At 44.6% G+C, this 12,562-nt stretch overlaps 1 protein-coding gene and 1 long non-coding RNA gene across 2 annotated transcripts; both read right to left on the bottom strand.

The window, feature by feature from the left end:
• Window positions 1-41: 41 nt before the first annotated feature.
• On the bottom strand, window positions 42-966 carry LOC127316085 (uncharacterized). Its single transcript, XM_051346508.2, has 2 exons — window positions 498-966; window positions 42-424 (listed from the first exon to the last, which is right to left on the bottom strand). Exons 1-2 carry the CDS (start codon window positions 846-848, stop codon window positions 143-145), a joined length of 633 nt encoding a protein of 210 aa, XP_051202468.1. The 5' UTR covers window positions 849-966; the 3' UTR covers window positions 42-142.
• A 702-nt stretch (window positions 967-1,668) lies between these two features.
• On the bottom strand, window positions 1,669-12,492 carry LOC127316075 (uncharacterized). Its single transcript, XR_011745793.1, has 13 exons — window positions 12,133-12,492; window positions 9,143-9,334; window positions 8,845-8,906; window positions 6,976-7,136; window positions 5,605-6,880; window positions 5,206-5,350; window positions 5,066-5,098; window positions 4,625-4,906; window positions 4,345-4,385; window positions 3,862-3,949; window positions 2,818-2,925; window positions 2,248-2,301; window positions 1,669-1,948 (listed from the first exon to the last, which is right to left on the bottom strand). It is a non-coding gene; the product is annotated as an uncharacterized lncRNA (long non-coding RNA).
• Between the last annotated feature and the right edge of the window lie 70 nt (window positions 12,493-12,562).

Raw genomic sequence — 12,562 nt, 5'->3', positions numbered from 1 at the left:
AAACAAGACAGTAAACATGGAAGTCGAGGCCAGGGAAAAACTGAAGCGACACAAAGGCTGAAATTCCCCAAATTCACCGATTCTTGAACAGAGTACATGGCTACATCGAAACAGAATGCGGCACAGGAGCTAGGAGGTGAGCCTATACCGGCGCAGGTCTCCCCTCGCCGCCGCCCGGCGCCGACGTGACCCCGGTCGCCTGAGACGCTGCCGTCGCGTCCCCGCTGCCGAACGACTTTGTGACAGAGTCCAGGAACTCGGTCAGCACCGGGTCGTGGACCGGCGAGGAGTCCTGCACGCAGGTGACATCCGCGATGCCGACCTCCGCCCAGCCACCGCGGCGCGGCCCCTCCGTCCATCGCACCTTGAAACGGCACGCGCACCGCTCCTCGCCGTCCACCGTGTCGTGAGGCGCCCTTTTTACCTGCACATTTTGGTCGGGCGATTATACCAAAGCATAGTATGCGCGACGAGACGCAAGTAAGGGGAGGACGTACGGAATCGAGGACGGCGTCGTAGTACTTGCGTTCGAGTTCGGACATGTCGCAGAAGACGCAGAGCCGCTGGCCGGGGCGGAGGTCGGCGCAGCGGGCGTCGTCGAGGGGCCGGCTCACCGGGCGGAACCTGGCGCGGAGCGCGGCCACGCCGCGCAGGGAGGCGAGGTCGGCGCCGCCTGGGTCGTACCACTCGTCCATCTCCTCGGGGAACTCCTCGTACATGACGCGCAGCGAGCCCCCCTGCAGCACCAGGCGCACGCTGTACCACGCGCCGTCTAGTCGCGCCTGGTACTCCAGGCGGGACGGCGGGCGGCGCGGCGGGGCAGGGGCCTTCCGCTTCCTCGGCGGCATTGCCGGCGACGCGATGGGTTGGCAGAACTAGGGCTTTCGGACTTTCGCCGCAATTCCGCAAATGTGATGGGGAAGAGGAGAAAATGGGTTGAAGAAGCTGGAGTGGGCCGGGCCACGCCTAGCTCCTTACGACTAGACTTAGAGCATCAGCTGTACTAGATGGACCTAGCGCGCGTTGCTGCGCCCATTACATGTACTAGATCTTGACGCGCGCCTTGGCGCGCGACCCCGGTATTTCACACTGATTATCGTTTTGTAGTACAATTGACAATAAGCTAAAAAAGCGCTATGATAGCATTTATACAAATGAATGATAAACCGATTTTTAGAAATCCTAATATTATTATTGATTAGCTGGTTAATGTGAATACCAAGCAGTACAAATGCATGAATTTAAATAGAAACAATCAAAACGTAGCAAACAAAAGCACTAAGTACATATAGAGTAAACACGGAAATAGGGTACACATATCACTAACCATGTGACAATTCATAAATGTGAATCAAACAAAATTTCCTTACTGTTATCATTCTGGTAGGATGTACATGAGGCTGATAAGTATAATTCCCGTTACAAAATATAGGAGTGGAAAAGGAGGATTTGAAGACTCGTCAACACATCATTTAGCAGACATTACTAAAAGCAGTATAGCAGATAAGCAAATCATGTCATTGAGTACTATCTAAATTCCCTTTGGTCTACATGATGTAGAACAACAGGTAGATTTGGAAAGAATCAACGTGAATGCACGACGAAAACATGAAACTATCTTCGATATTAAGAATATGACCATATGAGCGACAAATTACCAGCCCCATCTGCGGCATAGAAATGCAATGCTTCTATTATGTACCTTTCACTGTCATTGTATACGGATAAAAGGGATACAATTTCTTTGTTTTCATCAAAACTTTCACCCAAAGAAAGGGTCTACAAAACAAATATAATTTCTCTATTTTCTCGAGACACCTCCAATCAGTGCAAAAGCACATTCTATTTTTTACCTGGTGCATCGTAGCTAAAACATCTAATGCTCATAGCATCAGCCTGTTCCAGCTTGCATTTTTTCTGCCATTGGAGTTTTCGAGAAAAATTGCTTCTGCACATAATTATCTACATAAATTCTTCATCAAGCATATAGAGTACAATTATCTGCAGCTTAACTAAAATTATCAGTATGGAAACATGCGCCAAATCCATCTGTAAGCAATATGAAATTCAGGAAGTACTATAAACGTGAGCTAGAAAAATTAGTGCATGCGCTGAGTAAAATGGAGATGTGAACTAAAAGGATTAACAAAGTAATCACTTGTGCTATTTGATAGATTGGCACTGCAGATATTCATATGAAGCCATTTATACGACATGGTCAGCAAAGAAATAAAATTAGAAGCTTACCTTGAAAAGACATGTGTGGTACTGTGTACTGCAAAGAGCGGAAAATATATCCATCTGCAGTAGAATTTTTTTTGGTTAAGGAATTAATTATTTATACATCTAAAAATATTATGTGGTCCAACACAACTGATGACACTGCAAAAAAAATAAAAAGGTTCATGGTAAAGCAAATTTAATCCTGACACAATTACTTGCTATTTCAGCAATTTTTTGTGTGCGGCTAATTTAATGTAGAAAAAGCATGATCTAATTTTTCTTACAAAGGTATTTACTGATAATACTGCATATCAGTATGTAGCATTGAGAATTGAATAGGTAAGAGAGGCAAAGCACACCTATTATAATACGGAGTAGAAGAAAATGTCTCATGTGTTAAAATGGAAGTGCATGTGCACCTGGTCAAAGCAAGATTGTCGTGGCAACCAAACTCAAAATTGAAATGCATTGTCTTTTGTATGTGACAGCTAATATATTTTGTTAGTGAAAATTACATAGAACACACTCACGGTTTCAGTTTAAGTAAAGATCATGCGGAGTAACCCAAAGAGGGGAGAACCCTTATTTACTCACAAGAAAAATGTAGCAAAATACTAACAAACTCTGCTGCAAAAGTTGGAGAATACAACAGTTCCTTTGTGTGATACAAAAAGTACTTGCTTCATATGGACTAAATATGACCTAATAAAAAAATGAAAATTTATGTGTAAAAATCTAAATGACAAACTGATAGTATAAGAACAGAGAAAGAAAGGATGATGTATCAAATTTAAATATACATTCTGTTGCTTCACAGAATCTACAAGCACAAGTAGACTCCTACAACCTGTAAGTAGCTGTAAACACGCTTCACTCAAGTTTGCTCCAGCCCTCAGCATGCAAAGGCATGTTCCATCGGATGATCATGTACGTATATGTTAGTGGAGTTGTTTCTTGATATTTCATTTCTCTGAACTGCTAGCATTTCGTTTCTCTGAAAACGTTGTACATGTACTCAGTCACCAAAGAACCGTCCCTCAAGACACTGAACTCCTAACATCTCGTTTCTCTGAATACATTGTACATGTACATGGTACATGTACTCGGTCACCAGAGAACCTTCGCTCAAGACTCTAAACTCCTAACAGCTTGTTTCTCTGAAAACTATGTACATGATCGAATTACATGTACTCGGACAACAGAGAACCTTCCCTCAAGACTCACAAGCTTGACCATCTACTCGGTTAATTTGCTCTAATGTCTATCTAGAATATAAACTACAAACATCACTCCCTAAAAATAGTTTATGTTTCAACTTACAATACTTCTCTTATCAACAGTTCCAACATGTTTCGTAGTTCAGTTTCATTTTAGGTTGCTTTTCTGCAGGTTGCCAAATAAATAGTTGGCACGAGTGAACTACTGAAATTGCCTTGGTACAGGTACACCAGAAAACAGGACAATCTAAGACCTTTTGTAGACAGATTTAATTTTAGAAGATCGACATCTAGTATATGCTCATTCCCTAGCATTTATCTTATCAACAGTTCCAACAACGAGCTAAGACGCACGCTCGGGCCCTTCACTCCGCAGGAAATTAACCAACGCAGAACCAAACAACACTGAAGATATCCTCACCTTGCTGCTGGTGAAGAGGAGCTCCTCAACCGCTCATTCCTCCAGTGAAGGAGTGAGTTTTCTATGCAACACAGGTATAGCACTCTCTCTGGACAAAATAAGATAAGCATCCATTTGTTTAGATATGATAGCAAACAACTGAAAATCTTTAAAAAACGCATGTACAAAGTAAGAATGTATGTTCTTTGGTTTCGAATCGAATACCAAATCCATCAAAAGGATTCTTGTAGGATATAGTATATGCAATCTGAAATGATAATATGGTCATAACATTTCTACCTGTTGGTAATATATCTCCAAGAACAGAGCCAAATGAGATAAACTACATTCAAAATATAGCTGTAAATTGTGTTTAATATCATTGTTACTAAATCGACACCCATTAATGGAAGAAAACTCGTTGAATCATGGCATAAATTATTACACTGTTTGGTTATTTTAAACACATTTCCAGAAACATACATGCACTGATTTCATCCTTACCTTGAGCATGAGATCCACGGCGCCCTGGCCTTGATCAGGGACTCCACACCATGAAGGTAATGCAAAAACTACGAATTAGGTTTTGCAGAAAATGCCCAAAAAGGATGAAGAAAAATCCAGGAACATGGGAGGACAGCAAGAGTATTTTTTTTCTTTAAACAAAGAGAAAGATCCCTACTTTGCAATGCGGATCATACACGAAAAAGTTCTAACCGTTCCATTTAGAACATCAAGATTAGGCCCTAATATTCTGTAGAATTTATCTTCTTCCGTAACACACCTGAACCAAGAGAGCAGAGAGAAATGAAAAACCTGGACCAATAGATTAGGGCCTAATCTCCTGTAGAACCTTATCTATGTCGTTGATCCGGTCTGTTACCCCATAAGAGAGACCAATGCCCCAGCTGTCGAAACTCAAGAAAAATACTCAATCTAATAATTCGGTGTATTCACCATAGTTAAAATAATCAGATGCATCCTATACTTATCTGGGGATAATCTACTCGCAGACATCCAGTGAGCCCTGCTCTTAATCAGCACAATGAACACCTGGGAGTAGCTTCTGCCAATAAAACAAAATTGAATATATTTAAGTTAAAAGCAAGAAGGATAATGGCATAAGAAGTAGAAAAGACTTCTACATGCTGAACAGATGCAAGGACCAGACTATCATCCCGAATACGGGAAATTGTAAAGATTCAAGAGAGAATATGCCACATACCCTTCGTGTCATTGGCCTGATTCAACATAGCACCTGGTAGAAACAATGGGAAATGTCAAAAAAATCATCACTACTATTTCACAGGTTGAGATAAATCATATCAAAGCAAATATCAGTTTCACCAAGGGATTGGATATCACCTCTAGACTTGAGAACCTGAGCACTCTTTCTCCTTTCTGCCTCTACTTGCATATCCATAGCTTTGTTCAACCCGGTAGGGGATATATCACTGATCCTTGTAACAGAACTCAGACGAAAATCTATTTCCGCCTAATTTATAGAGATCTGCCATGCCAAGAAATATCAGAACATAAGATGACAAGCACAAATGCAATCCACTACCGACGACTCTCAAAGAACATCAGCAAGAATAAGTTCCTAGAAATGAACTACTGGCATGAATGAACTACAAATTCAGCTACAGAACCACGTTATCAAAATAACATGAAGAAACAACTCATTACTACTGCAGTTCTTGCACATATATGCATGCATTAGGTGTTGGTACTCTACCTACAGCAACTGAAATGAAGAGATACCTGACCCGACAAATAGCCGTACTTCGCCAGAAAGAGCTGAGACGCCATAGTTGAACTGCAGCTGCTCCTATGCCACAGGTCCATGTCACCCAGTCACTTTGGCGGCCCCTCCCTGCTGCCCGGTCGTTACCGCAGCTCCTCCCTGATGTCAGCTGGCCGACGCTGATCCTCTGCGACCAGCAGGATTGCCATCCCGACTGCTGCTCCGCGAGGGACGTCGACAGATCCAATGCCGCGAACTTCCAGACATGGCCCCTCATCATGCAATGTAAGCAAATAACTCCGGTGCCATATGCACATGGCATGCTGTGATCGTTCTTCTCATCCGTGGGCGCCATCAAGCTAAATGTGGTTATTTAAGATATGAATATATTAGCGAACATATATAGAAACCAATTCAGAACAAGGTTCTAAATAATTATACTTATGTTTAGTTAGATTGAAAGAATACATTGTTCAGTACACGATGCATAAAACATGACTCTAGGTGGAGCAAATATCAGCCTCCATCAAGGTTGTTCAAGCGCTTTACATTTCCATCCCGATATCAATGGTAAGAACCTGCACACCGTGGTTGTGGCCGGAGAGAGATAGTTCAAGAACAAACCTATGAAGCTCAGATAACTAAAGGGCCGGAGAGAGATATTTCAAGAACAAACCGATGGAGACTTTAGCTATTATGAAACCTGAGAGTCCCTCTGTTCTAAAATAGATGACACTCTAGAAAGCATGCGATAAAACTTCTCTATCTTTGAAAACACTTTTAAAGACTATATTTAGGTTAGGTAGATGGTGATGGTATCATTATATATTTTTTAATCTATTACTTACATAGTCATATAGAAAGGTAAGAATTGCATACTGGAGATCGTGCAAAGTAAGAAAAACTTCATCTACTACCAGTACCACACATCATATCGAACATAAGAATAATTTGGCCAACAAATTCTTGAAGTTGAGATACCTAACTATCAAAGTTTATTAAAACTGTCCAACCTTATAGTCCACTATCTTGCATGATAAAATATTCCACTTCATCATCACTGATAAAAATAATTAGAAAAGCCATTAGAATATACAAAAAGGCTTCATTTCTTGAAGTTCTAGAACATGTGATTAATATAAACTAAGAAATCCATGTTGAAACTCATGTAAATCATCAAGAGGAATGCATCTGAGAGAACACGCAAGTTACAAATCCAAGTTGAGGTGTTAGCATTTCTTCCCGGAGCGATCTTTGCCTTTATGAATTTACACAAATGGCTTATGCACACACCTGCAACCTCACAATGGATGAGAAAAAAAGTTGTGGAATTAGGAAGAGATATTCAAGGGAGAGGGGAGCCAAGGCAAGGAAGAATCAAATACTACCGGTGGTGCGACGAAGGCGAATACATCATCCCGACGCGCTGTAGAGAAACCTGGGGCGGAGAATCCATGGCTGCAGCGTGACTTCATACCTTTCTCGACTACTTCATCCCGACATCTTTCCTCCGGACAGTTACCTGTCGAGGAACCTACGGACCAGATACCTATAGCATGGTGAAATACAATTTAATCTACCATGGAATAGCATGAAAAACTACATGAAAAATTACGAACAAAAGCATGGTAAAAAACTGTTTTTGCAAAAACAGACCAACAACTTGTTTTCATCGCTGCAGCTAAACCGCTGGACCAAATAGAGTGAATGACCACTTAAAACGATCGCAGGAGTGAGTCCTACAAAAAACTCCAACTAAGCTTCCTCTAATTTTGCCAACTGGGAACTCTAAACTGACGATCTTTGAACCTGTATCTCCAGAAACGGGGATGCAGAAATGTTTCTCTTGCTTTTCCCCTGCCATAAGAACCTAAGAACCACTATTTACAGAACCTAAGAGGATCATGGAAGGTAGGGAAACTCACCCTTGGATCTGGATCAAGAGGGATCTGAAAGGAAGGTGGGGATTTTCTCTTCTTCCTTCGCATCCTCTTTCTCCTCTTCTTATCACCTCTTCTTCTTCCTCCAATTGAAACTATTCTTGCAGTGGGGAAGGATGAGCTAGTCCATGGCAGGGAATAAAGGGAGAGTGGCTATCAGGTGCTTCTCCACGTTGATCTCCACCTTCTCAACCATGCTGCCCTACTTCCCTTCACCTCCCCCCGCTCCATCATGGAGAAAACCAACAAATGGAGTGAGTCTTGAGGAGATTGGGGGATTGGGAGAGAGAGGAACGTGGGGATTGGGGGAGAGAAAGGGACGAGGTGGACGGGATTGGGGGAGGGTGGAGAGGCGGCTAGGGTTTCACTGCGGGAGCTGCCACGTTTTATACTGCAAGGTGAAAAAAATAGATGGCCATGATTCTTTGAAGACAAGATCCAATGGACAAGAATCTGAAATCGTTGTGAGACCCCCATGGGGGGGCATCTATTATACCTTTAGATAACATCAATATTGTGGAGGCAATCAAAGTTTCTCTTCACACGAATATTTATTAGGCTGTAATGGCACTACAACACCCCATCTATTATTTTACTCAATATTTTGAAAGAACATTACAACACTACTATCTAAGCTTATACGACTTATTTTCCTGGATCAATGCTGACTTTTTGCCTCCTTACTCCTTAGCCATACCTCACTACCTCAGCAAGCATTAGGTACAGAAGAGACATTTGCCTGTGTTGTTCCGGGAAACTTCAAGATACACAAAACAGATTCTCTGTACAACCTCTTCTTAGGCACACACAAAAAAAAAACTGTACCACTTTTATCTGGAAAACGACACCAATTTCATTTTGGTGCTATAGTCTGGACAATAATCTTACAGCAAAAGCTCTTGTTATGCAAATATAGTGCTTATTATATCACAATCAGGGGAACAAGTCCTACAAATCATTCATTACCCACGGTTTGTGTGTTATGAGCTTACAAATTTGCTGCATCCTTTTCTAGTCAGAGGTAGTATAGCCACAATAGTAGGCACCCTTCTGTTGCTCGGCCACTCAACAAAATACACCACTCTGATGATTCTAGATTTTTTTCCATCGGCGGCAAAGCAACATTGATGAACCCTAATCTTATAACAAAGAATAAATAGCTATTGGAAAATAAGGTATATGCGGATTAACAGCGCACATAGCTGCAGCACAGGATATTAAAAAACAGATACAAACATTACCGAACTGCTGCCAATGTATCGACTTAATGTCGTACCATTAGAAAAATAATACTTAGAATCATGTGGAAGTACAAACCATAATGAGGGCTATTGTAGGTTCCCTGCGGCTTCTCGCATCAGATCTTGCGTCGAGATGCTCTGCATTAGCAACCACAAAGTAAGAATTACAGTAATGCATATGAGCAAAAAAAAATGCTACTCTAAGTAAAGGAGCAGAAATCACAATATTCTCCTCCCAAAAACAATGCATGGCCTTAGGTAAGTCTCCACACCAACTAAAATAACACATCTCTAGGGAGAACTTTCCACAAACAGAACTAACGACCCTATCATACGAATCTACATGACAAAAAAGGACATTGGCCATCGCTTACCAACACAATACAAAAATCAATCAGCTGGCTCAAATCTTGTGGCCTCCTAACAGATGGCGTAGCTGGAGTCCAAAGGGAGACGGTGTCAGATCCTCGCCATATTGTGGAGTGGTACCGGTATAGCATGAGGCCATCAATCACCAGGTCAAGATTTATCACTATTAGAGTTTTAAGCACTGGGTAGAGAATCAGCTGAAAAGAAAGGCGGAAAATGATTCATTAATTTCCATACATCACCATCTTTACATCATCTATTAATCATGAAGAGTAGCTGGAGATACCCTTATGTGCAGCATGAAAAACAGAGAAAGGTATATATAGTTACAGGTCTAAATTATAACACGGTCATGTTATTGTCCAAAATGAGATGTTTAGCCAGAATAGTGTTAATTATTTCAACCTTACAGCGACAGTTTATGGGTGTAAAACACTGTTGTAAGTGCTCAATATCTATACACTGCTCTAGTGGAACAATTTTTCAATATTTGTAAAATTTGGATCTGAATCCGCTGTCCTTATGTGTACACTGTATCTAAAAAAGATACCAGTGGACTGAACCAAGATGTTACTGTTTGCAATACACATGGAAGTCTTAGCAAGTGCTGGACGCTGAGTTTGAAATAATGACACAAAATATTCATAGCATGGGCAGAACAATGCATACTACGGTTATGCAGAAATTTGTTGTAATAAAAAATCTATGATAACTCTCGGCGATCCCATGCACCTTTCGATGGTTGAGACTGATAAATTAGTAAATCCAAGAGCTATTAGGTGCATGAATTGTAAGGATATCCTTTTCTCAAATATGTATTGCAATATTTAGATATGGCAGTAGAAAAAAGTCTGGAGATCTTAGCATAACGCCAGGTAGCAATGATCTTGGGGCAGATTCGACTGTTTAGGCTAATAAGACGGTTTGCCCTCTCCCGAACCGTTCGCTCGCTCGCCCCCCCGCGGGCGACGGGCGAACCCTAGCCGCCGCAACCCCAAGTCCTCCTCCTCCCTCTTCCCCGGCCGTCGCCGCCGGCCTGGGCCGCCGGGCGTTGCCCGCGCGGTGCCAGCGGCGGCGGGGCTGACCTTCCCCGCGGCGCGGCGGGGGCGCGGGGGCCCCTTGGCGGCGCGGTGCACCTCGGCTGACGGCGGTCCGGCGCGGCGGCGTGAGACCCGCGCGTCGGGTGGGAGGAGGAACGGCGGCGCAGCCACTTGGAGGCGGAGCAGCGACGGCGTGCGGCGCGGACGGGACCTGCTCGGCCCAGATCTGGCCCAGTTCGGGGCCCACATCGGCTGGGCGGATCTCCTGCGTTCGGCGCGTCGGCGGAGCTCCCTGGCGGCGGAGATGGTGCGGCGGTGGATGGGTGGCGGCGGCGCTTCGGCCGGCCTGCTGCAGCTTGGCAGTGGGGCTTTACGGGCCTGTTTGGGCCCGGCCGGGCCAGCTTGGGCCTGGTTTGCCCCCTTTGCCATGTCCGGTCGGCGACCGCGAAGGCGGTGGAGGTAGTTCCCTCCCGCCCGGTTGGGGTGCCGCTACCCCCGTCCCTGCCCATGTCGTCTCTTCCTCTAGGCCCTGTTCCGGTGACCACAGAGCGACGGCGAGGGCGACTACAAGACCGTGGTGGCGTGTGCTGGTGGGTGGCATGTTTGGTGGAGCACGTCGGAGCGTTCAGGGTGGTGGGTTTGGTGGTCGGGAGAAATCCGTGTCGGCATGTTCGACTCCGACGCGGCGACGCCTGCGGGTGCCGCCTTCCTTCCTGAAGGGCGTCGGATGTATCCCTCCCTGATCCCTTCCGCGTACCGGGGGAAACCCTAGGCCGAGTCCGGGCAGCAGCGGCGTCGTCGTCGTTCCCTTGTTGAAGGTGCTGCTTGGTATGCGGCGTCTCGGCGTGCTAGGAGAGTGGTGGTACTTCTTCGGAGGGTGCAGCGGTTGCGGAGTCATCATCGTTTTCGTCAATCTGCCGGTGTCGGCATTAGTTTCTTTTTCGTTTCTTTTTCTTGTCGTTTGGGCTTGGTTGTGCTGCGGCCCCAGCGGTTTCGTTGTATCGGATGGTTGCTATATTAATATAGCGGGGCGAAAGCCTATTTCGAGGAGGAGGAGGCATAACGCCAGGTAAAGATGGCATCAAGCATTCAACATTTCAGGTTACTATAACTTGCATTGAACAAATCCAAGATGTCAAACAATCGTGTTGGATCACTCTCAAACACTGCCCCTGACATCAAATTATGACTAATATTCAAGTACTGCAGTGTGCTAGCCACAGATGAGTTATCAGATATTTATGCAAGGAACCCCGAGAAGTGACCGCAGCTGAAATCAACATTGATTGGGTTCTGCGTGCAAATATGTCATCCAGTTTGCCGGCGAAGTCATTGCCACGGAGATCCAACTACTTCAAGCTAGTTTCTCAAGATTCCGACAGTAATGCTCCACCAAACCATTAGAATAGAGGCTGAGATGTCCAGGTTACACAGTCTAGCTAATTCAGCTGGAATCGAGCCACCGAATGCCCGAACCTGTTGTTGGACAGAATCAGATACTACAACGATGTCACAGATGCACGGGGCAAAACACTTCCAATTTTTTATTCGAAAGCAATTAGCCAACAAGTTCTGAAACAATTCCATTTGGCCTAATAATGTGATGTCTTGAACAAAACAGAACTGCACTTACTGTTTAACGTTCACTAATTTCAGCTAAAATGAAACACCATTGCTGCAGGTTTTACAATAACTCAAGAAAAACACAAGTTGTTGTATGCCATTGCTAAACCGAAGGGCGAAGGGGATATTCAAAGGACAAAGAGAGGACATCTGCACCTAGAGATCTCAATCCCCTAGGAATTCGAACACGAATACTTTGACGAATCTACAGTGTTCCTATTTAACTAAGATCCTAGTCTGTTCACCCCTAGTGTCAGAGCGGTCAGGGTCAGGAAATCAACCTAAAGTTGCTAGAATCACAAACCAACTTCCGGTAAGATCACGCTGCTCACCTCGGAGCGGCAGATTGGCGACTTGTCGGAAGGAGGAGGCGGTCCCGAGTCGAAGGAAGGCGACGACGGCGCTCGTCGGAGGAAGGTGACGGCGGCGCTCGTTTGAGGAAGGACGCGCGGCAGCGCACTTCGGAGGAAGGACCTGGCGGCATCGCTCATCAAGGAAAGGAGCAGTCCGCTCCATCCACGGTGTCGGCGATCCGACTATCCGAGAGGCGTCGAACTTGCTGCGATGCGGTGAGGATGAGGAGCCTGGTGGAAGTGCAGCTAGCGATTGTCAGCACATATTTGCCTCAATGGAATCGGCAAAGACACGAACCGTCTCTGAACCGCCTATGGTGACTTGCCTGGCAGCACCATCTTACCTTATCTCAATGGAATCGGTAGCACGCGCGCCAGCGGTTTGCAGCGCGCCGAAAAGGCGGTATAG

This window comes from Lolium perenne, chromosome 1 (genome assembly GCF_019359855.2).
Source record: "Lolium perenne isolate Kyuss_39 chromosome 1, Kyuss_2.0, whole genome shotgun sequence".
NCBI lineage: Eukaryota > Viridiplantae > Streptophyta > Magnoliopsida > Poales > Poaceae > Lolium > Lolium perenne.
This window is presented reverse-complemented; position numbering and strand designations above follow the sequence as displayed.

Bases quoted from the DNA above. Each gene is read 5' to 3' on its own strand.
- LOC127316085 (XM_051346508.2), bottom strand. From the start codon at position 848: ATGCCGCCGAGGAAGCGGAAGGCCCCTGCCCCGCCGCGCCGCCCGCCG. The intron at 425-497 runs GTACGTCCTCCC...CAAAATGTGCAG, and splicing joins ACGACGCCGTCCTCGATTCC to GTAAAAAGGGCGCCTCACGA.